Source organism: Podarcis pityusensis (genome assembly GCF_964106645.2).
Source record: "Podarcis pityusensis genome assembly, chromosome: 1".
Classification (NCBI taxonomy): Eukaryota; Metazoa; Chordata; class Lepidosauria; order Squamata; family Lacertidae; genus Podarcis; species Podarcis pityusensis.
Window position 1 is genome coordinate 44840975 of NC_138028.1, and position 25650 is coordinate 44866624.

General features: G+C 42.3%; 1 protein-coding gene across 1 annotated transcript in view; it reads right to left on the bottom strand.

Annotated features, from left to right (window-relative positions):
- LOC308472136 (cytosolic phospholipase A2 epsilon-like) overlaps window positions 1-25650 on the bottom strand; it is a 46395-nt gene that overhangs the window by 13702 nt on the left and 7043 nt on the right. Inside the window, exons 3-10 of the mRNA XM_080996643.1 lie at window positions 19779-19854; window positions 15603-15739; window positions 14387-14518; window positions 12756-12796; window positions 4533-4575; window positions 3502-3565; window positions 1933-2099; window positions 813-905 (exon numbers count right to left, since the gene is read on the bottom strand). Coding sequence (XP_080852769.1) covers window positions 813-905; window positions 1933-2099; window positions 3502-3565; window positions 4533-4575; window positions 12756-12796; window positions 14387-14518; window positions 15603-15739; window positions 19779-19854 — 753 coding nt within the window. The remainder of the gene's footprint in view (window positions 1-812; window positions 906-1932; window positions 2100-3501; window positions 3566-4532; window positions 4576-12755; window positions 12797-14386; window positions 14519-15602; window positions 15740-19778; window positions 19855-25650) is intronic.

Genomic DNA, 25650 nt, shown 5'->3' on the forward strand with positions numbered 1-25650 from the left:
TTCCCCCAGGTGGGATTGGACAACTGACTGAGGTAGGCGGGGACCTCCAGGTATCCCACCTGAGGGAAGGCAAAGCCAAGGCTATGCTGATGGGGCCGCTCCAGATCCAGGGCTGCGCGCGTCCACGCAAAGGGCGCCCCCCGTTTTAAGCAGGGAGCAGTCATTGTGCTGAGACAAATAAAACAGCAACCAAGATTATGTTGGATCAATCCATCACCCTCTGTTGGATGATTTAGAAGGATTGGGTCCGGCATCATTTTCACTGCGTGTGTGCCAGCACATCTAAATCCTTTGACCTGCAATACATTGCTTTAACATCGCTTCCAAAACACAGCAGGGGGATAGCTCAGAGCCCGTTTAAGCCAGCTGTACTCAGCTTCTCTGAAGGAATAACCCAAACATCATGAACCTTCTGCTTGTTTGGGTTATTCCTTCAGAGAAGCTGAGTACAGCTGGCTTAACCTTGTTGGTAATTGGCACGATTTACTTAATACCCACCTGCTTAACAGATTAGCAACTGAATTACATGTTCTTTGGGCCTCACTTGCCACAAATTTATCCATCTTTCTGCTAGGAAAAAGCAGAGTGATGATCCTGAATTGGGCTTTATTTTCTGGATAAATATTAGGAACAGAGGAAGTTGCCTCACACTGAAGCAGATCACCGATCCATCTTGCTTACAGTGCAGTTATACGCATGTTTATGCAGAAGTTCTATTGAGTTAAAAGAGGCTTTGCAAACTGAGCTATAGCATTCCCACACTCACTGACAATTATTTAAATTCAATATTTTCGTAAAGATAAAGCACTTACCTTTCTTAATGTTATTGTCTTTTCTATGGGAAGCTTATCCAAAGGTAAAACCACTGAGATGTTACTTTCTGAGTTTCCTTTAAATGAAGCCAGCTAAAAATACACCAACAAAAATTAAAAGAAGGTATAGAAATTTAACACAAAATTTCTACATTACCCCAAGGTACAGTAACATTGACATATTTATCACAAGCTGATGTGCACCACTTCTGAAAGCTAAATGCAATTTGTGAATCCAGCCCTTGTTTTTGTTTCTAAAACCTCTAAATCCAGCTGTATACATTAAAAACAATATACACACATTTTAAAAATAGAGCTTTTTCACGTTGGGGGTAAAAGAGTTTGGTGACGAATCTCCCCCACCCACCTTTATTTGTTTCAGTCAAACCACATTAAATATTATTATTATTTATTTATTTATCCCCCGCCCATCTGGCTGGGTTTCCCCAGCCACTCTGGGCGGCTTCCAACAAAATATTAAAATACAGTAATGCATCAAACATGAAAAGCTTCCTTAAACAGGGCTGCCTTCAGATGTCTCCTAAAAGTCTGGTAGTTGTTGTTCTCTTTGACATCTGGTGGGAGGGTGTTCCACAGGCCGGGTGCCACTACGAAGAAGGCCCTCTGCCTGGTTCCCTGTAACTTGGCTTCTCGCAGTGAGGTAACTGCCAGAAGGCCCTCGGCACTGGACCTCAGTGTCCGGGCAGAACAATGGAGGTGGAGATGCTCCTTCAGGTATACTGGACTGAGGCTGTTTAGGGCTTTAAAGGTCAGCACCAACACTTTGAATTGTGCTCAGAAACGTACTGAGAGCCAATGTAGGTTTTTCAAGACTGTGTTATGTGGTCTCGGCAGCTGCTCCCAGTCACCAGTCTAGCTGCTGCATTCTGGATTAGTTGTAGTTTCCAGGTCACCTTCAAAGATAGCCCCACATAGAGCACATTGCAGTAGTCCAAGCAAGAGATAACTAGAGCATGCACCACTCTGGTGAGACAGTCCGTGGACAGGTAGGGCCTCAGCCTGCGTACCAGATGGGGCTGGTAAACAGCTGCCCTGGACACAGAATTGACCTGCACCTCCATGGACTAATAATTATGCATTATTATCAAAGGAAACATACCTTTGACCACTGCATCTTCTTAGGTAGTATGATCTCCAAATTTGACTGATGATTCTTGATACAGTGGAACTGAATGACAGTTCTGTTACTAAGTCTGGTGTCTGGAGCCAGTGGAATCTTCTGTGTTTCCTCATAGGAACCCTTTATTGTTAATGTCAAATCACCTTCTAAACAGAAAAAAAAGTGAAGCACAAATAGTTCACTTGCTTCAAAAAAGGTTTTGTCCAAAAATCAATCTTGTCTATGATCCAGTTATTCAGAATCCTGGGAATTAAGAGGAGACCCATGCACAACAGGTAAAATGGGGTGTTGAAAATGGCAGCTCGTGATAATTCACATTTGAGAAGAATTCTTTAGCCAATTCCTACAGCTCTCTTCCAGTTCACCAGGACTGGTGACAGTGGCAATAAATGCAGGAATGGTGGCAGTGGATAAGAAATCTGGAGACCTTGAGACACCACCTCTCTGGCACTTTGAACATTAGCATCCAAGATGCGAGGTATCCTAATGTTTCAGGTACAAAAAAGGAATAATGCCTCTCAGACTCTAGAGCATGGAGTACGGTAGCCATATCATCTCTGTCCCAAAGGGGCAGTAGTTGGTGACAGAGATGATTTGGCCGCTGTACTCCATGCTCTGGAAAAAGGCACTCCTAGCCACTGAGGTCACCTGAGCCTCCAGTGACTGATTTATCCAGGAGCACCCCCAATCTGTGGACCTGCTCCTTCCAGCGAAGTGCAACCCCATCCAAAAGAGGTCGTCTCCGCATTTCTCAGATGTGAGAACTCAGGACACATAACACCTCTGTCTTCTCAGGATTCAGCTTCAGTTTATTGACCTGCAACCAACCCATCACTACCTCCAGGCCCTGGTCTAACACCTCATCCTCCTCTCCCAATTCAGATGGAATAGGGAGACAGAGCTGGGTGTCATCTGTACATTGATGACACTTGACGCTAACTCTCTTGATAGCAACTCGCAGTGGCTTCATATTGATATTAAATGCCATGGGGAACAAGATGGACCCTGCAGAACACCACAAGGCAACTCTCACGGTGCCAAACATTCTGCATTCACCACCAATAGGATGAATGGGATGCGCAAGGAACCAGTATATGAAGCAAAGGATGTGTGTGGAATGTAAATACCGGATATTCATTTGGAAGATATTCATTACCCTTCAAAACTGCCATGTGGACACATCACTAAACTGGATAAATCCCAAATACTGAGTCATAAAGACATTGTGAAATGGGTTAGTGCTATTTGGGACTGTCCACTCAAAGTACTTGAGTTTATTGAACAGTGCCACAAAAACACAACCTTCAAAGTGGCGTCAGTTGCAAATGTTTTTACTCAGGTAGGGACACCTAACCACAAAATAAATGAACACATTATCACGTGTGAAAGGCATGAGCTTATCAAATTCTTCTTTTATCCCTTGAAACCTGAAACAAGTAAAGGGTCAAGAAAATGTAATAGATGTGATCATTATATATCTTCCAGTGTTTGTAAGCTATTGATTTAAAGCAACAAATACATAACGAGTTAAAGATGCAATGACCTCACCTGTGTATTGTTCCTTCAGCTTCTCAATATCCACTGTAACTTCCAAACATGAAACTTCTCGTGACTGCAGGAACAATGGGGAAACAAAGAGCAAAATGATCAATGGAACCAAATAATTGCAAACCTGCAGCATGAGATCTGACTGGTTATTCCAAATTAGTATACAAAATCCAGCATTCTGCTTGGTCCCTCCAAGCTCCCAGTCTTGCTGTCTTCCCAACCTTCATTCTACTCTGCCCTTCCTTCCTATGACACACATCCCTGTTCCAAACCTTTTTATTGACAACTCAACTCTTTGCCTCCTTTGTTTCTCACTCCTTCAATATGCCAAGTAGAGGTGCATCTGGCTCGATAAGGAGGGAAACACAGAAAACCCACCTAAACTATCCATTGTGGGAACTGGACATGCCAAGGACTGGACCTGAGGCTTTCTGCATGCAGAGCATGTGATGTATTAATGTGCTACAGTCCCTCTCTGGGACAATGGGTACTCCATAGCTGGAGGGAGAGCTCTGGACCATTACATTGTCACCCAACCGGTTGGTCATATCCAGACAGCTCTCTGATGACTGTTATTAGTCCTGCTTGATTAATGTTAACAAATTACCCTACTTTCCATGTAACCATAAAAGCCCAAAGAGGGTGTGATCCAGGTGGTTAAATGGCCTACATAGTTCTCATCAGGCTAGTAATTTCTAATCAACAACAAGAAGAAAAACATATGTAATTGCAAACCTCTGCAAAAAAGAAAAAAAAATTTAAGGGCTGATACATTCAAGTTGTGGGGTCGGAGATGGGGTCAAGTGAATAACAACAACAGAACCACTGGAAGGAATAGCAACTTGGTTGAAACCATTTTAACCAACAGATGCCATCTGCATTAGCTGAGCTGAAATAGGCAGAAGCAAGCAATTTAATCCCTCAGTACAGAAGCAACACAGAGTGTTACTTGCTTACTGCAAGACAATATGGGTTAAGGTTTGCATACAGCAGCCATTTCATAGAAAAGGACTATGAAAATGAATAATTACCACCAAAGTTCCATTTGTAATGATGTTTTCAGGATCATCTGGGCTGAAAAACAAAATGGCAGATGAAAATATTACGATCCGTTAGTATTTTCTATGGGACCTTTAAGGCACAAAATACATTGTATTTAGTTAGGTATTATACCTTAATACCTTACTATCTATACCCTTCACATTGCACAGGTTTTTATAGCCAACAGGCTCTTTTGACAGATGGGAAACAGAGATGTAAAGATATATCCATTATGGACAGAAGTAAACACTGTTGGAAAAGACATTTAACTTCTAGAGCAGGGCTGGAGAACCTGGAGTCCTCCGGTTGTAGCTGAACTGCAGCTCCCATCATCCTGATCAATTGCCATGCTGGGTGGGCCTGATGGGAGTTGGAGTCCAACAACATTTGGAGAGTCACAGCTTCCCACACCTTTTCTAGAGCTCTGGATGTTAAGCTACAGAACGAGGAGATGTGCTGCTGGTCCTCCTATAGTTCTTCCACTAGCCTCATATATGTTGTCATAGATTAGTGCTGCAGTGGACCCCAGAATTAGATTCACTTCAGTGTAGTAGACTTCTGAAGCAAATCATTCAATGTGAATCCACACTGCATCATGTGGTTGGAGCTCCATGTTCCCTTGCATTATGGATGAGGGAATTTCCAAGGCATTTGGCGGGTGGGTGGAATGGCAGGTCTCCTGACCCATTAAGACATCAGCCCTAATAATCAAAATGACCCCTAATCTCCACCTTCAGCTGGGAGGAGGGGTGGATTCTTGCAACAGCGACTACCTGAAAGCCTGTCTTTCAGTGCCACTTAGCTCTCAGCCCCCGGATCCCCAAAGGTGCTGTCCTCCCCCCCCCCCCAGCACAAATGGAGCTTAGAAACTCTATTGATGTCAGTGTTCAATTGCTCTGCTGATCTTATATCCAGTCATTCCATCTCTGACACTGGCAGTCCCAACTGGCAGGGCCATCTTTAGCAGATGCAGCACCGGGGTGCAAATATCCTCCCAGATCTCCCAAATTACCACAGATAGTGTTGGGGTGGCCGTAGCTGCACACTGCCAGCCATCGGGGGGCGCAAGTCTCCCCCATGCCGCTGTGGGAGAGCAATCCCCGCAGAGACCTGGGAGTGAAGTTGCGCCCCTCCCAAGCTTCTGCGGGAGACAGCGCAGCTTCCCTCCCAAGCCTTCTTGGGAGGAGAGCGATCCCCGCAGAGGCTTGGGAGGGAAGTTGCGCACCCGCCAGCCTTATGGTTGGCAGGGCACAGCTGGCGGGCGTGCAGGGAAAGGGGAGGCCGCCAGCAAAGCCGCGCAGCTCCCCCACTTGCTGGGGCACCACTGAGAGGCCAGCGCCCTGGCGCGATGCACCACTAAGCCCTGTGGAAAAGACGGCTCTGCCAACTGGCTCCTTTGGTGCTCTGTGGTTTATACTATCTTGCCTTCTAATACAAAGCTGCTATGAGCTGCTCCTGATTGTGAGCCCTATAGCCCAATATGAGGAGGTTTCACGAGTTGGAGGGAAGGAGAAAATGTCCCTTTCTCTTTCCCACTTCCTAAAAGGACTCCACTTCTTAGGTGGCAGGGAGATCAGGGCCAGTCCAAGACAGTTTGCTGCCTAAAGCAGAAGCCAAGATGGCACATTCCTACACACATGTAGTTCCACAAAGAGAAGTGACTGGACTGGCAGCAGACCCTTACTTCAAGAGGAATGCCCCCAGCATTTGTCACCTTAAGCAATTGCCGCACTCTGCCTAACGGTAGGGCCAGAGAATCAGAAGAATCTATTTGCAACAGCCACAAGCCATAGCAATAAAATAAAATACAACAGACTGAAGACAGAGGTAAAAACTTAACAATACAAAATACATTCTGGAGGTTTACATCTATAATCAAATAATAGATCTTATTCTAATCGCCCCTGCTAAAAGAAATTGCCATTTTTGCTGTCACCTGGTTATCTTGATTTGCTAGAAGGAAGGACACAGTAGCAATGGTTGAGTAGCAGAGGAGTATGTACTACAATAGAAACATTGGCAGCTTTCTTACACCAAGTGAGACCACTACTCCAGCTTACTCAGTATTATCAAAACTGACTGGCTACAGCTCTCCAGGGAAGGCTCTCTCCCACACTTACCTGGAAGTGTCAGGGATTTAACCTTGGGCCTACTGCATGCTCTGAGTTACTAGTCTTTGTTGTGGATCCCTATTTGTAGCAACTGAAGACTTTCCAAGAATTTTTGCTTCAGGGCCTGCTAGTAAGCCAAGTCCTGACACTGTAATGTTGGCAGGTCTGTATATTGGATTTATTTCTTTTTATTTTTTGGTCTTTTTAGTAGTCAAATGTCATTTTAGATAGCATGTGGAGTTTCATATGCAGCCATGAATCAACTGTCTTCAGCCAAAGGAAGCAAGAGCAGCCGGTGGAGTATTTCAAACAAAGAATATTGAGGTTCATAATGTGTTCTGGCAAAATGAAATTTACACCCTTCATTACACCCCAATACTTCCAACGTAGTGTGTAAAAAAATAGGAGAGGGAGAGTCCCTTTGACAGAACATCATAACGTAACCTAGGACTCAGCTGGATTGGTAAAGAAAAAGTGATTTATATGCATTGAATATGCGATATAATGTTGTACCACCAAATGGCATTATGGAGTCCCGTTTTTTCTCTATCTGGTTGCCCTGTTTAAATTTACAGCATTTAACTGAAACACTTCTTTGGTGTGTCTAGATCCAGCCCAAGTGTAATGTTATAAGGTAGCAAATTTAGCTTCTGCTAAAACTAAAAAAAAAAAGGAGAAACTAATGTTGAGTGTGAATGTGTGCAACGGAAGAAAAGATGGAATCAAACTCTGGTAATGCAAGGGGAGACAGTGTGAAATGTACATCTAAAATGTAAGAAGTACTGTATATGTTCCAGGAAAATAAGTGGAAGTTAAATGATAAAAGGGAACAATGGGTGGCACATCATGTGTGTGGCATATGAAATCTCCTATCACTATTATCAGCAGCAATTGCACAAAAAAATCCCATCTGGCTACAACCTATAAGCACTGTTCTGACAAATGCCCCCCCCCCAAAAGAAACGTTGCCCCAAATACTCCAGGCAAATTTATAGTGGGCCTTACTGAACACTTCTTTCTTTCATGGCTTGCCAAATGTCAGAATTATTCATTAATCTCTGACTACAACAATTCCATAAGGATTCAACTCAGTCAATATCTACAATGGCACAGATATGAAACATTTCTACCAAAATGAAATGAATGCATAAGTTGGTGTGAAGTTTGGTCTAAAAGGCTGTCTTTTCTCCTGAAAAACACTTGGATGGGTTCACAAAACAATTCACCTTCACCTCGCTGTGAGAATGTAAATATTGTAGGGGACAACCCAGTGCAGTGTAGTGGTCAAAGAACAGGACAAAGACTAGGAAAATTCAGGTTTAGATCTCTTGGGCCAGTTATGCTCTCCCAGCATAACCTAACACACAGGGGTGTTGTGAGGATGCATTCGGGTGGAGCTTGAAGAAACTTGTTAGCCATTCCGAACGCAATAAAAACACAATAAAATAAATTATAAAAACAGTGCCAGCACTAAAACAAATATTTAAAAAAATGGACGAATACTTTACTAAAAAGAAAAAACATACAAGTTTGATTTTTCTTCATAGTCAATGTTTTAATATATATCTTATGCATTTTATACATTTATTTACATTTTTCTTTAGCTTTTTTCCTTTGTTGTTTTCATGTAAGCTTCTTCCTGTTCCAGGAATACATAATCGTGCTCAATTTCAAACCTGTTGGAAAGAAAGTGAGAAAAGTTAAATTAACCACCCATAGGCAGCATGTCCACAAAGATCAATTTTTAGGAATCAAACTCCCTCCTATGAGCCCAGGTCCATGAGTAGGGCTTTCATGGTTTCCTCATCCATTTCCACAACAAGAAGAAGCCACAGAAGGGCTGGTGGGAACCACAATATTCACATAATACAAGGTGAGAAGTTTGTCTTCTATGCCTTGTTACATACTCTTTAACCTTCTTCTCTCAGTCAAATGCCCCAAAGTGGGGGGAAAGGATGCCTTCTGGTATAGACATGCCCTATAAATTACGTTTAGGAATGTGAAGCGCCATTTGCTTCTTCGAGAGCTACAAAAAGTTTATTAACCTCGAATCCTGTGCTCCGTTAGAAGCCAGGAGGCCTAGGGATATCGATACTGCGAATCCACCGGATCCAGCGTGTTCCCGTCGCTATAAGGCCTCCTTCATTACCACCACCATGAGGAACAGGAGGAGGAGCAGTAGTACGTGCAGCAGCAGCAACTCGGGGCTGTCTTTGGACCCTATGAACAAACACGAGGAAAAAATGCTGTCACTTGTGAAACACGACAAAGCAATACAGGAAAACAAAAGCATACCAATGGAGTAACTTAAGAAAGAAGAGGAAGAACTTACCTCCTCAGTCCCTGCCTGCTGGGGCATCAGTTGCCTCCTTTAGGTAAATCTGGCCTCCATGTGGAGACTCAGTGGAGGATGGCAAAAGCATTCCATGACTCACCCCTGTGTAAAAAGGTAAAGGACCCCTGGACGGTTAAGTCCAGTCAAAGGCGACTATGGGGTTGTGGCGCTCATCTCACTTTCAGGCCGAGGGACATGGCGTTTGTCCACAGACAGCTTTCCGGGTCATGTGGCCAGCATGACTAAACCATTTCTGGCACAAAAGAACACCGTGACAGAAGCCAGAGCACACAGAAACACCGTTTACCTTCCCGCCACTGCGGTACCTATTTATCTGTTTGCACTGGTGTGCCTTCAAACTGCTAGGTTGGCAGGAGCTAGGACAGAGCAATGGGAGCTCATTCCGTCGCACAGATTTGAACTGCTGACGTTCTGATTGGCAAACCCAAGAGGCTCAGTGGTTTAGACCACAGCGCCACCCCCTGTGTACAGCTGCTCCAAGTGGTCGGAGGAATCATGGCATCTGGCTCAATTATGAAGTTCCTACATACCTGCTTCACAACATGATGCTTCCCAGCTTGAAGCACTCAGCTTGTGAACTGAGCACTTTGTCCCACACAGTTCTTCTCTGGCTCAGTAAACTTCTGGACATGTGTGCCACAACAATAACTACTCAGTAGAGATATCAGGAGTCTGAAATGCCACTGAACATGCTCATGACAGAAACCCAAGTGTCTTGGGCCTTGTGGTTTCCAGGGCTCCTGGACATCCCTACAGAATCCCTGCTGCTGCCATTCCAGTGTCCCAGGCATCAGGAAGGAATGGCCATTGCTCCCATTGCAGCAAGGTCGGTGAAAGGAAAGGGGCAGAATTCAGGAATTTACAGGTGTGGGAGAAGGAAATGGCATTTTGACCCATTCACACTCCCCATGATGTTATCAGAACTGCAGCACAACTTCCACATACAGTCATACCTCGGGTTGAATACGCTTCGAGTTGAGCGCATTCGAGTTGCCCTCCGTGGCAACCCGGAAGTAACGGAGCGCGTTACTTCCGGGTTTCGCCGCTTGAGCATGCGCAGACGCTCAAAATGACACCGCACGCATGCGCAGAAGCAGCAAAAAGCGACGTGCACAGACGTGCCGTCACTAGTTACGTTTGCTTCTAGATGCGAACAGGGCTCCGGAACAGATCCAGTTCGTATCTAGAGGTACCACTGTATTGGTACTGGGCCCAGAAAAATAAGATGTGTTGGAATATACAAATTGAGCTGAACAGAGTTCACCCATCTCAAATTTTGTTCATGGATCACGTAACACCAATAGCAAATACTGATGTCTCGTAGTAACAGAAAGAAGCGCAGCTGCAATGCTGTAATGTACACAGACACACCAACAACTGTTGTTAAATTCAAAATTTCACCATTTTTTGGTACCAGCAATTCTACCCAGGCATTTCATGTTGACATGCGATTTTAGTAGGTGTAAATGTTTTTAAATGACTCATTTTATTTGTTATATTTTATTTTTGTGTATCTTGTTTTTCATGTTTGTATCTTATTGGTACTGTCTTGTAAAGCACTCCGAGGCATTTTGTTCGAGTAAGTGGTATTCGTATTTTGTTAAGTAAAATAAAAAATTAATGTTAACTATTGAATCAATCGATTTTGTTATGGTTGTGATGCCATATATGTAATACCAAATGTAAAGGTAATTTCCAATGCCAGGTGATGGGAGTGTGGAGAGAGAGAGAGAGAGAGAGAGAGAGAGAGAGAGAGAGAGCTGGCTGTACTTGGAACAAGAAGTTCCCCTTTACAAATCCACACATAAAATTCCCAGAAAAATGGCATGGCATACAAACTGAAAGTTGTTCCTATAGAAATTATTAAACCAAAGTTAAAATAATGCCATCTGCTTAAGAGTTAGTGATTCCTTCCAACTCTATGATTCCATGATGAGATGTTTCAAGTGATGTTTAGCGCTCATGAACACACTGAACTACAGTGGTACCTCGGGTTACAGACGCTTCAGGTTACAGACTTTGCTAACCCAGAAATAGCACCTCGGGTTAAGAACTTTACCTCAGGATGAGAACAGAAATTGCACGCCAGCGGCGTGGTGGCAGCAGGAGGCCCCATTAGCTAAAGTGGTACCTCAGATTAAAAACAGTTTCAGGTTAAGAACAGACCTCTGGAATGAATTAAGTTCTTAACCTGAGGTACCACTGTACTTGTCTCCAGTGGCAGATAAGCAAGGGCAGCAGAACGAACTCCCCCTGCCTTGTCTGCCTGAGGCTGCACTGCTTAAGCTGACAAAATGAGCACACCCCTGACCAGTCGCTGCCATGCCATTCAAACTCCTGCTGCTGGCAGCAACTGCCTGCCTGGACCCTCTGTGGCCAGGCCAATGCCTTGCTGAGATGTGAAGCGCCAGTGTCACCCCACCTGAGCCCCCCACTGACACCTCCTTGATTTATCTTCCCCATCTAAAATGGTCAGGCCTCCTTACATTTTGAAAACATGTATAAAGACATGGTCAGAAAAAATTCTGAAATCACATGCCCTTGTCCTTTCAGAAGGACCAGCGTCAAATCTTAGAGCCACTTCAAACATGATGAATCACTATTCCATGGAAAATGGAAAACTATTGGCAATTGCTGCTCACCTGACTACTTCGTTCACTGCATGGTGTACAAGTGAGGTTAATGATTCACATTTTCCCAACCCATATAGGTAGTGAAGCAGATCCAGGAGAGGTACACATAGTGTGCTGCGCTCCGCTTGCACACTTCTCCCACATTATTTGAACATATTTGGAGCATCTCTTAGACGCATGCACTCCATCTCCCAAAGCTCCTGGGACTAAGGTCATTTGCAGTTAGTGCCATTTTTAATAAACAAAGACACACAATTTAAAATATTTCCAGGTGAGTTCCCTTCCAGGCATTTTTAAGACACAAAGAGTAAAACATAAGCAGAGTATAAATGGGTTCAGGTTTTATGTGTTTCACCTGTTTCTGGGATAAAAATGCTATAAGGAAATAAGACACCACTATGCAGCCAGTTTTTCAGCCTGAAGAATGATACCTGATAGTGAATATACTAATCCAAACAGGGTTGGAACACCCAGAGGGCCAAAGACTGAGGCCACCACAGAACCAATGTACAGTTTCACAGCCACTCTTTCAGTGGATAACATTATCTGAATTTTAGTATAAAAAATAAAAATCTCGGGACCAGGTTCAACTAAGCTATTCTGCTAATGGAAGCCAGTGCAAAGCTCTTACAAGTGCAAGAGGGCTTCTCCCACACACTTCCCCTCAAAGTGCTACCACATAATTACACCAGATTTCATTAGCATGGAAGAAATGCTTTTGAATTTGCATTTTTGAAACCTGCCATATTTTGAATTGGCTAGACTTTTTTTTTTTTTTTTTGCTTTGCTTTGTATTTTGTATCCTATTGTATGCTCATAATTCAGCTCAAATGCTGATGGTAAAAAAAATGAGCCTCTTTTCGGTTTCATTGACTAATCTCAGCACAGCTAATTTCTCTCACCAAGGCAAACACACCAGCAAATAACAGATTCCTAAGCCACGCAAGAAATGTGTTTGCAGAAGCCCTGCTAATCGACCATTAAAACCACAGTCTCCCCAACATCTGTGTTACACACAAACACACAAGTTAAATTATAATTGCCTCTTATAGCTGCAGTGATGTGATTCTGCACATAAATTATAGTCTTTGCAATATTAAGAGTTGTACTCACATGGGCTGTAATGTGAACTCTACCTCCAACTCTTCCTGTGTCTAAAAAAAATAGGAAAAAGAATGACTCCTCCCTATACAAAATCTCCTTTTCTACATATCCATTGAAAATTTTTTATTTTTGGCACTTTACCCTTCTCCCAGCTTGTAGAGTCAAGTAATGATTATGCCTCATTATCATAAGTATCATTTTATGTGTTCACAGTATTTCAGTATCAATGTAGACACTGTTTGCATGCTACAACCTTAGTTCCTTCCTGAAAACAGTCCCACTAGTTCTCCTCTCCTTTCAGGCCCATGAGGAGACAGGAAGCTTCCATTTCCAATTTTAAACAACCTAGTATTCCCCATGACATTCAAACTTGGGGGACTTTGATTTGTTTAAATTATGGTTAATGAAATTAAACCAGGATCTGAATGTTCTCAAGCCATGGTTTAAACAATCCACAGTTCCCAGAGTTCAGATGTCACAAGGAACACCAAGTTCTTCTAAATCAGGAACAATGTATTCCAATCTCCTCTGGTACACAAAATAAGTTAAGAGGGGGATTAAGTAGACGTATAAACATAGCAGTAGACCATTGCTTTCCCTTACGTATGAGCTGAGCTAATGTAAGTTTACATTTGGAAAGTTACACTTGTGTAGCTGAACATAATTCAATTATTCCTTCAGCTCCAGAAAATGTGTTCTTGAAAAAGTTGATTCTAAAAGCAGTGAAGTAAAGTAGCAAGTACATCTCTTGTTTGTAACAATATGAAACACAATATTATTTTGTTTATCATACTCACTCTAAAGGATTCTAATACAATTAAGCTTTAGTGACTTATTTTATAGTTCCATAATTAATAATAAAAATAAATTAACTAGACAACCATGAATATATTGGATTTTCATTTCCCCCCACTGACAAGCTCCATGATTTTCAAGAACTTTTATGTTCTTTTCAGCCCAATTGTAATTTAAACTTTGAAAAGAGTTTAATTTTGAAAAGCCATTTAAGCAATAATTTGGCTATCAACATTATACATGAGCAAAATCAGCAAGCAGGTTTACTCTTTAAAACGTACACAAATGACCAAATGTTGACAAAACTTAGTTTCTGAGTGCCAAAATTGCTGAGAGGTTCACACTTTTGGTCATTATCATATCAGCCTGGGTGCCCTGGAAATGTTATTTAAAAATCCACACATTAATCAAAATGCAATAAAGCGAGTATCTAATGAAGGGTGAAGTTCAATAATGCAATAATTACATGAATGCATGTAAGCATCTAGGCTCCCAGATAGGAAAATCCATCTGCTTTGCTCTCTCATCTGGTCCTGCTGCTTCTACAATGCAGAGACCTAAACCATGGTTGGCATAGCACATCATCTGAACCCAGGATTATGGTTTGACTCACTCCAGACAAACCACAAAGTTTGTTGGAGGGCTACATCCCTTGGTTTGTCTTGAGGAGATAAACCACGAGCCATGGCTTAGCTCACTGCAACTGCAGAACTAGAAGCTGAGCAAAGCAAGAGTAATGTCCTTTAAGCAACAGTTTGACTTAGTGCTCCATGGAAACTGAGCCAATATGTCACAGGCATGCAGTTGTTTCACTGTATATTTCTCAGTGTAACTTCACCACTCACCGCTGGATTCAAGTTGAAGTTCACACGACTAGTTCGCCCAGTTTGCAGTTTACCGACATCAAAGAGAACTGTGAAAAGGTGGTCATCTTTGGTGAATGTATCTTCATCACAGACTTTTAGCTCCAGAATATTCTAGTAATAGAAACACATTGTGATAATAATTCTTTTTAGAAAACTGTATTGTGAGTTTCAAAGAAATGACAAATGAACTATGCAGGCTAGCATATGCAAGTTCTGTTTCTTTAGGTCCATGAGGGATATGTAAATAAAACAGCCTATCCTTCTGGTTCCTCACTCCTAAAACTTATAGGCCTCTCCCCCATGTCAACTCCAAATATCATCCATTTGGGAGGTAAATTTGATCTCTATCTGGGGCAACTCATTCCCATGGAGAAATTCACTTATGTTCTTTGCTGCTCTCTTTTCAGAAGCAGGTAAAGAAATTTTGGAGACTGCTATTTTTCTATTGTTTTATATAATTTTCAGCTGTGCTTTTATATTGTTTTAACAATGCATTTGCTTTTATTTCGCTCTGTAAACTGCCTTGTGAAGATTGCTATTGTAAGACAGTCTGTAAGCTTATTTTAGTTTTGTTTAAAAGCATTTATAAATGTAAACTTGAAAAAATGAATGAAATTCTTAATTGTAATCAGCAGGGTTGCACACTTTGGGAGTTCATCTTATGTGGGGGGGGGATTACTAAAGGTAAATGGCCACATTTTGCCTGCATACTGCTTAAATTATTATTATTATTTTTAATGCTTTGGGTCACTATGCTCATTCAGGGTGGAATCCATTTGGTTCCCTTGTGAGATGTTGCAGTGTGGACGGCTCCTGCTCAAGCTTCCAGCCAACCAGCTCTGCTTTCTTCCAGGATATTCCATTCCATTCCATTACCCCTCTATCCCAATTTTCTCAACCCCCCACCTGACAGTTGGTATTCCATGTCTGCTGAGCATGATCAGTCTTTACTACACTGTTTTATGGTGGGTTCCCTGTTCATCCATCCCCCCCCCCCACACATAGGTTTTTTCACTAAATATATTTTGGGGTTTCTGCAATCCTTTGAGTTCCTCCAAACCCACTGCCACTTCCCTCTTGCATGCAGATGTTGTCCCAGACTCAGAGAATGAGTTTGGGAATAGTATATAAGATTCATTTGTTAACAGAACCTAATTAGAATGACCAACATGGGGAAAAATACACATGGTCTCACCTTTACACGGCTGTCAATCCTGTAGCAAAAGGATTGATTCCACACTGGATTTTTACTGTTGGAAACAGTTATGGTCCGGACTTTTTCACTTGTAGCAGTTGGCAAGGATAGACACACGTAGCAATCAGATTCAGTAACTGTAGAATAAGATGATAAATTATATAGGAGTCCTTCAACGCTGAAACAGATAGGGCATTACTAAGGCCTCGTTTGCATTATAAATTTGCAGCAGTATCATACCACTTTAACCAGTCATGGTTCCCCCCCCCCAAAAAAAGTAGAGTTTGTTAAGAGACCCATATTCCCCTCCCAGAGCTACAGTACAGTTTCCTGGGAGGAGGGACTGTCTGTTAAACAACTTAGGGAATTGTAGGTCTGTGAGGACAATAGGGAAGGGTGCTGGAGTCTGACTCAGGGGATGGGGAGTAGTGTTTGGTGGGGACCGGTACCAGCCAGTAGGCAAGAATCAGAGGCAGGAGGCAAGCTTCAGAGCTAGAGGAAGAGGAGGAAAAGGCAGGCCAGGCAAGTGAAGGGCTGGGTGCTTCCCCACCCTCCCCTGCACCACTGTCTCCCAGAATTAGGAAGGAACTGAAAAGGAATGTGCAAAGGAAGTTTCCAAGCAGGCACCATCATGGGCTGCATGCACACAGCCCATTGGCAGGGAGGTACATAAACTGGTGGGGAGGGCTGGCCCTGTTTCCACAACTGCTCCATAGAGCACAGACCTGGAAATAGCTGCCTAACCATTCAGTAGCATAGCGTGGGTTGCCAGTGTCCAGGGCTGTGCAGAGGAGAGAGTAGGAGGGAGGGAAATGGAGGAAGTTAGCATGCACATTCAACTGTCTAACAGCATCCACATCACCCGGGAGATCGCAGCAACAGAGATGAGAAAATAAGAGTCATTCCATTGACTGGAAAGGCCACTTCCTGGAAAAGCAGCTTTCAACAGAGCCCGGCATCAGAAGTGCACAGCTGTATTGAGGCAGCTCTGGGTGTTGAAATTTTGTGGCCCTAATAATTTTGAGCCTGAGACAACTGCCCTTTTGCCATCCCCATGCTACACCACTGTAGCTCTGAGCCCAGCTTTGGCTGGGGAGGGCGGGATATAAATAATTTATTTATTTTATTTTATTATTATTATTATTATTATTATTATTATTACTACTACTACTACTATTGGTGTGTGTAGATATCCAGAGCTGTAGAAGTGACTGTGTTATCTTTGACAACAGATATTTAACTATCTGCCTTATGTATTCCTTTGGCTGAGAAGCACCCCTGACAGAGCGAATCAAGGCCTTCTGGGGTATTAAGGCTGTGAGCCCCTCCATCATAGGTTCAGGTTGTATATATGTGTAAATAAACCATATATCATAAAGACACCACAGTCACCGCTGTCCATTATTCTGAAGAAACCAAACCTTGGGTAATCTCACACCACACAGAGATTGGGGTGGCATGCAACAATAATGTCCAAACTAGCCAAAATTCCAGTGTCCTTAAATCTTATTATATACAGTAAATAATATATACTGTTTATATAGATATTATATACAATCTGTATTATATACTTTTTGCCAAAGGTTTAAAAATACCTGTTCATAAAGGGCTTGAAAGAATCCACCTGTACCATTTGTCTCAATCTTTAGGTCTCTCTCTTACATAATTGCAGCTTCCTATTACATCACCTCTTTCCTAATAAGCATATCATTTTGTCATCACTAGCCAGCATTTAAGAGCTTTGCATTTTTACATGTACAAGAAAAGACATTTTGCAGAGTGTTGAACTCGTATGTGTCCAGTGACTGGTAATTAATTGCCATGTAGCAATGTAAGTCAACAATAATGAATCACTTGGCGGCTGCAATCTTCAAAGGAGTCACACTCGTTTAGCATTGTCTTGAATATGTAATACCTTGGGTGTTAATTAAAAAAGCCACATCCCCACCCTTCTATCCCACTTAATGCTCATCAGCATGGATCCAAAAACAAGAAAGCTCAGAGAAGGAAATAATCCTCTTGCCTCCACCTGCCTTACCCCATGGCCAGCTGTGCCCCTAAAATCCTCTGGTGGGTTGTGGGCCTTCATAAACAATGCAGGCTGGAGCACAAGAAGCTGGTGGGAGGGAGGGAGGAAAGGGATGAGAAACTCTTCTTCCATGAACTTCCTTAAGTTAACTGGAGGGCTCCAGGCTGGGAAAGGCTGCCATAAGACAATAACAAATTGGCTTATTGGGAAGGGGGGAGCATTCAGATGTGAGGAAACAGGAAGCCAAGCTTATTTGTGGTTTCCTAATTTGTTTCTCCCATTCATTCCTGGTGAGCAGCAAAATGGGTATGATCACGAAGCATGTAGCAGCACGCTGCTGTCACACAAGAAGAACCGCAATGAACCAGAAAACTGGGCTTAGTCATTATGACATGTGAGCATGACCATTGAAGTCCAAAAGTGGGGTGAAGGATAGAAGGCTTTATCCCGTGAAGCAAGGAGGAGCAGGAATGTGGGACTAGAGGATGAAAACTCAATATTCCTACTTGAGCATAGTGAAACCATTGGTCAAAGCAGATCACCTTCTCCTTCTCCCTGTGGGTAGCAGGATTAGGAAATCAAACGTTGCCTTTGGATCCTGTGTTGCTGCCAAATGACACAACTGCTGTCCCCGTGTAACAATATATGAAACAGCAATGTTAAGATGTTTTATGTTTCTGTAATGCCACAGAGTGACAATTGACTCATTGTTACAATTAATAAATCATTACTTGACTTATTCCTATGAGCAGGAAACAAAGTGTGGTGGAGTCACTGGGGCACGTACTGTATCGTGTTCCTAATAGCTATGAAGTATTCTGCCTGTCAGACAACATATCTGTCTGCCCCAGGTGTCTAAAATGAAAGGAAGTCACAGAGATAACCAGGGCCAAACATTTGCAACGTAACCAGAAATAACTTGTTTTCTACATATAACCCTAGAAGACAAACCTTTCCATAAGGAACCATATTTTGAGGATCGGGTGGTGGGGAGCCATTAAAACTAAGGATGCTTTTTCCATGGGGCTTCATATATTTAGGTTTTGTTTTGTTTCAATGGAGTTGTTTTTAAAGGACTCCCATGACAATCAAACATTATTCAGAAAGGATGGATGAGAATTGTCATTTGAAGGTTCATGGAATCTGGTGGACAGTGTGGATTTCTTTTGCAACGATAACTGTTGTATGGAACTGGGGTGTGCACCAACCACAAGATTCAGTTCACAACCTGATTTGGTACTTCAGACAACAGCTTGATTTGTTCTGAAGCACTTTGGTGTCAAATACAAATCCTGATTTTGGAAGAAGAAGAAGAAAATGAAGCATCATGGACTTCCTATTCACTAAATTCCAACCCACTGCTCCCTCCATTGGTGGAGTAGGAGTAGAGGCAGCAGCAACTTCTGGTGGGATCTCACCAAAACCTCACGAGACCTCACGGTGTGCACAGAATCTCATAAGATTTTGGTGAGAAGCTGCCACTGTGCAAGCTTTGTAAGGGAAGTGGCAGTGTGGGCAGAATTCTACCCCTGTGTAAGGTCAAGTAGAAAGTATCTTTCAGATGACCCTGGTGGTCTATCTTGACTCAGTCCATGTTCCTCCTTCATCATATAGATGCCAGCAGGATCTTGAGGGATCATGACAAGTCTTCTCTTGCCGATAGACCCACTCCAGAAATAAGGGAACCCTTTGCAGACATTGCATGAAGACTGAATGCTCAATTTACCAAAGCAGTGGCAACTTCAACAATAGTGTTATACATTTTGGGGACCCCCAAAACCCTAGAAATTAATAAATGGTAAAATTTTCATTATCTGGAGTACTGAAGCAAAGATTGCAGGCCAGTGGAAAAATACAAGCTAAGCTTCCTTTCCAAACCTCACCTGGGATAGAGGCATTAACATGACAAAAGGTTTTTAATCTGTTGGGAGCCACCCAGAATGGCTGGGGAAACCCGGCCAGATGGGCGGGGTATAAATAAATAAATAAATAAATAAATAAATAAATAAATAATTTGCCCATCTAAGAGGAATCTTGGGCCTGGGCAGACAGAAGATTGCCAGGGTAACTGGGTGTGAGATGACAAGAAAAGAGTGTCTTTAGAAAGATGTGCTGGGAAGAAGGGGGAGAAAAAAAGAGATACTCACAAATATCTGCCTTCTGGATATTCCTGGCTCTCAGTATTCTTATTGTGAGGAGTCTGAAAGGAGTTTCTTCTTTGTGCTGATATAAAAAAGCAACAATAAATGAATGGACATGGGGATTTGAGGGTGCCCATTAACATGCATATATACAAATAGGATGGGAAATGAATGACATAGCATAAAATGGGGAAAAGTTTTGCTTCTGCAATTTGGTGATTTCTCACTGATGCAATGCAGTACTTCACAAAACACCTGCCCTGTTTGTATTGCATATTTTAGAAAAAAGTGTTAAAGAGTTAGAGAAACAAATAAGCAAAAATTTATTAGAGTCAAGCCTCACAACCCCAAGCGGGAAACATTTATCTGAGTGTCATTTCTAGCCAAGGAGAGTCCTTATGAGACCTCTCCTCTTTAATAATAATAATAACAACAACAACAACAACAACAACAATAATAACAATAATAATAACAATAATAATAATTTATTATGTATACCCCACCCATCTGGCTGGGTTTGCCCAGCCACTCTGGGCGGCTTCCAACAAAACACTGAAATACAATAACCTATTAAACATTAAAAGCTTCCCTAAACAGGGCTGCCTTTAGATGTCTTCTAAAAGTTTGGTAGTTATTTTTCTCTTTGACATCTGGTGGGAGGGCGTTCCACAGGGCGGGCGCCACTACTGAGAAGGCCCTCTGCCTGCTTCCCTGTAACTTCACTTCTCTCAGCGAGGGAACCGCCAGAAGGCCCTCGGCGCTGGACCTCAGTGTCTGGGCAGAATGATGGAGGTGGAGACACTCCTTCAGGTATACTGGATTGAGGCCGTTTAGGGCTTTAAAGGTCAGCACCAACACTTTGAATTGCGCTCGGAAACGTACTGGGAGCCAATCTTTGATAGTGAGCCCTCTGCATCACTTCCCGAAGTAGGGATCTCCACACACACACACACACACACACACAAACACACTCGGGGAAGGTAGAGGAGGGAGGACCTGCTGCAAACAATGACTCAGCATAAGAGCAGGTAGAGAAGGAGCTGGATATATGAGTCTCCGACTCCTCTGTGCTTTTGCAGGGTTAATAGCTCCTCACTGAGCTCACTGGGCTCCAGAAATCTTCCTGACTCAGCTACTGCTACGGCCCTGACTCTGGCTCCAGCCTCCTGGACTCATTAAAAGTAAAACAAGTCTATCAGTGACAACAAGCAAAACAGCTTGTTCCTTGCTGCACAAGTTCATATCTGTGCATCTGGCAGCTTCGCTGCTACAATTGTTTTAACTCTGTGTGTATTTTAAAAAAAATATGTGGGGTTTTGTTACTGTTGTTTTTTTCTTGAGGGGAGATGTGCCTGGGAAGAGCAGGGGCCCAATTGTAAGTGCTGGTTTTGACCTATAAAGCCTTAAATGGCTCAGGACCGCAATACCTCAATGACCACCTCTCTCCTTATGAACTTACCCGGACCCTGCAATCATCATCTGAGGCCTTTCTTCAAGTCCCTCCTCCATGAGAGGTCTGGAGGGTGGCACAAAAAGAATGGGTCTTTTCAATAGTGACTTCCTGATATGGAATGCCCTCCCTAGGGAGGCTCGCCTAGCACCTTCGTGCAATATCTTTAGGCGCCAGGCAAAAACATTCCTCTTCTTTCAGGCCTTTGGGTAATTTAACAATCTATGGCCTTTTAAAGGGGACATGGGTGGTGCTGTGGGTTAAACCACAGAGGCTAGGGCTTGCCGATCACAAGGTTGGTGGTTCAAATCCCCGCAACGGGGTGAGCTCCCGTTGCTCGGTCCCTGCTCCTGCCAACCTAGCAGTTCAAAAGCACATCAAAGTGAAAGTAGATAAATAGGTACCACTCTGGCAGGAAGGTAAACAGCGTTTCCATGCGCTGCTCTGGTTTGCCAGAAGCGGCTTATTCATGCTGGCCACATGACCCGGAAGCTGTACACCAGCTCCCTTGGCCAATAAGACGAGATGAGCGCCACAACCCCAGAGTTGGCCACGACTGGACCTAATGGTCAGGGGCCCCTTTACCTTTATGGCCTTTGTAATTAAGTTAGATATTTTTGTGTTTTTATATTGTAAACCACCCTGTGATCCTCAGATGAGAGCTGGTATAGCAAATTAATAAATAATAACATAAACAAACAACGATGATGTAATCTGTTGCTGCAAACTATGTTTCCCCAGGCTCGTGCTAAAACACAATGGAGACAAACCAAAGAAACATGAGCACACAGAGCCTGACTGATTTGCTCAGAAGTCTCTACTGGATGAATCACAAAGGAATTCTCCGCCTCCTTCAATTGCCCAATTTCATTATGTTGTTCTGCCTCTGTGGTCTGAATTTCAATTCGGTGAACTTCCCACGCAATAATCAATGTGGTGCAATGCTTTGCAGCACAATGCTGGAATTAGTGTGGTGCTTCACAACATACTGCTGAAATTGTTAGGAAACTGAGACGAGGCAAGATATGGTGGGATTTCAAACCCTGTGGTGTCATACTGACATCACAAGACGGAATTACCGCACCATGTCCAACCTGATGGGAAGAGCTATCCATTTGGAAATCACCATGTGAATCAGCCATGACTGTCATGTTCTGTTGCACTGTTTGCCGGTGACTATTACTAATAGTGACTATTACTATTACTATTATTATTACTAATATGAAATGTGAGGGAAATGTGAGGGACTACCAGTGCAAGTTTAGCCAATCAAACATAAAGCTTAAAAAAAGTTAAAGAAAACTGCATGCTGTGTGTTGAAAGAAAACTATATGAAAATGATGTATCGTTGGTATTTAATACCAAGCAAACTGGCAAAGATGTATAAAACTAGTTCAAATGTTTGCTGGAAATGTAAAAAAGAAGGAAGGTACTCTTTTCCATATGTGGTGGGTATGTGATAAAGTAAAGGTGTTCTGGGAAATGATCTATAATGAGTTAAAGAAAATGTTTAAATATACATCTGTTAAGAAACCAGAAGCCTTTTTGTTAGGTATAATAGGAGAAGAGCTACCAAGAAAAGACAAACAATTATTTATGTATGCAACAACAGCAACAAGAATATTACTAGCCCAGAAATGGAAGCAAGAAGAACTACCATCAAAAGAAGATTGGCAAACTAAGCTAATGAACTATGCAGAAATGGCAAGACTGACAAGGAAGATCAGAAACCAAGGAGATCAAGTATTTGAAAAAGAATGGAGTAAATATTTGAATTATTTAAAAGACCATTGTATGCACTTAAAATTATTGGCAGAATTGTGAAGAGCTTGTATTGTGAATGTTTATTATAAGATTATTATTTTTGCATATTTGATTCAGAATTGGTATATTAATACATGCAGTTAATTGGAAATTATTTTAGAAACCCGTGGAGGGAAGGGAGGAGGTCTGAAGGTTAAATTGAAGTTGTAAAAAAAGTTATAAAATATGGATGTTAAGGAAAATGTGAAAACAATAAAAATATTTATATATATAAAAAATCAAACATAAAGCTGAGGGTAAAATTCACACATGAGATCTCAGGAGATTTTGGTGAGCTCTTGTGAGCTCTCATTGGAAGCCGGCACTTCATGGGCACTTCATTCAGGTAAGAAAGGTGTGGCACTGGTGGCAGGGGGGCAGCAGAGGCGTGCGGCATGCTCTCATTTTGCCTCAACCTGCAAAACGGAACACACCACCTCTGCGTCCCCTCTCCTCTCCCCATGCGCTCTTCTGGGGGTTCTGGGGATTTGACAGGACACTGAGCTGAGGAGAAAGGAAAAGCTCTGCTGAATCAGCAGAACATTTGCAAAAGTTTGTTCCAGCAGCTAGCCATCAGCTTTACCCTTTTGAATCAGGCTACTCGGCTTCTCAGTTTATTTATTTTTAGCTAGGAAAGAGTTCATTGTGTTTTAATCCTTAAACCTAAACCAAATTTGTGGATTTCTCTGGCAAGTCCCAGCCATCATAGTCAATGGTCAGGGATGATGCTGTGAGCCGACCTGAGGTCTTTGGATGAAGGGCGGTATACAAATTTAATAAATAAAAAGGTAATAATAAATAATGATGGGACCTGCTGTCCAGCAACATCTGGAAGGCCACAGGTTCCCCAGCCCTGTCCTTGTGAAGAATAATGAATAATCTCTTATTTGTCCCTTGAATAACCTCTGCACATTGCTGTGATGCCATAAAAACTTCTCTTTTATGGAATTTTACAATTTCATGTACTATTTTGTATTTTTAAAAAGGCAATGAGAGGGGGAGAACAAACTAAAGCCCCCTTCCTTAAAAAGAGAAAATGGCATTAGGACAGTTTCAAGAGGATATTCAAGAGGCTAAGCAGTGGTGTCCAAACATTTTTCAAAGAGGGCCAGATTTGATGAAGTGAAGGGCCATGGGGGCCGACCAAAGGGCCAACCAAAGTTGTTAACCTTTTTTTAGGATTGAACTTATTGAGAGTTTTTTAGGATTTTACCCCAGGAAATAAACTGCCGCAGTGGCCGGATTAAACCAAAACAGACTTTGGACATGCCTCAGCTAATGAGAGGCTTCTCATCAATAGTCCCCCAACCTGGTACAACAGGCAGAAATACATTGGACTGAACTTGCTAGGAATAAATGTTTTGGTTTCAAGGCATTGGAGTCCTGGACTTGGATGGTCTACAGTGGACAGGATGCTGCTATAGTTGTGTTTTTATCACCATTTATTTCGTTATTTAAATATACTGAACCATAAATTAGGTCCAAAAGAAACTGGAAGCATCACACAGAAAGCGTTCTTCAAAGTTTAATCACTAAAAACTACTTTATAATTGAACTTTGCAAGATAGCAGCATATGCAAAAAAACAAGTAAGTAAAATGAAGATGACTATGATGACCCATTTAGGCCATTCACACCCACAAAGAAGTGCTTACATGTGTGCACATGAGCACTGGGCATGCTCCAGTCAAAGTAATGCGCATGTGCAATGGCTATCTCAAATGTACAAACCGCAATTTAAATGTGACTTAAATGAATGTGACTTAAGTTGCCAAATTGGATGGAAGCTGGCTTGAGGGAAAGCACATCAAGCCATAGTATCTCTCAAGCAGCTATGGGATAGATATGGATTGTGGCCAATATCATTTGTACACGACTTCAGACATTAGCATTGAGAGAACACTGGAGCCCAAGTGAACTATGATGTTTACACAGGCTTAAAGGAGGCATGCAACATCTGTGTAGGAGATTGCTTTGCACTTTATTTTGTTATAATGTAAATTATTATAATCACAATATACCGTGCCTTGTGAAAACACAGACTGAAAATGCAATTTAATAGATCATTTCAAAGAGCTTCCATTTCTAAAGCAGTAACTGCATTAGTATATTCAATAAAAACAAGGAGGATTCTATCTAATGTAGCACTAAATTAAAGTCACTTTGCACTATTCTTTTTCCACTGGCAAAATGTTGTTGTGCAAGAGAAGGTGAAACATGGCAGAATGAGTTCCTGCTTGTGCAAGTGTTGCATTCAATCCCTCTGTTGTGCAACATTAAAACTCACCCATCTGCTAGTGCAAGTACTTTTGCTCTACTGGACAAGAAATATTGGATATAGCTCAGAGTCTTGTGAAGGATTTTGATTTTATCTTTTGTAGTCTAGAGCCTAGTTAATCAAATACAGTAACTGTTAGCTTGAGTTTCAGGTGTGTAGAGACACATATGGTTTAGAGAGGAGGAGTGTAAAAAGTGAGGTCAGAGGAAAATTAAGTACAGTGGACACTCAGGTTGCGAACATGATCCATGCAGGATGCACGTTCGCAACCCACAGCGTTCGCTATCCGCAGCGGCGCGTTTGCGCACGCGCAGGTTGAAATTCGACGCTTCTGCGTGTGCGCAACTG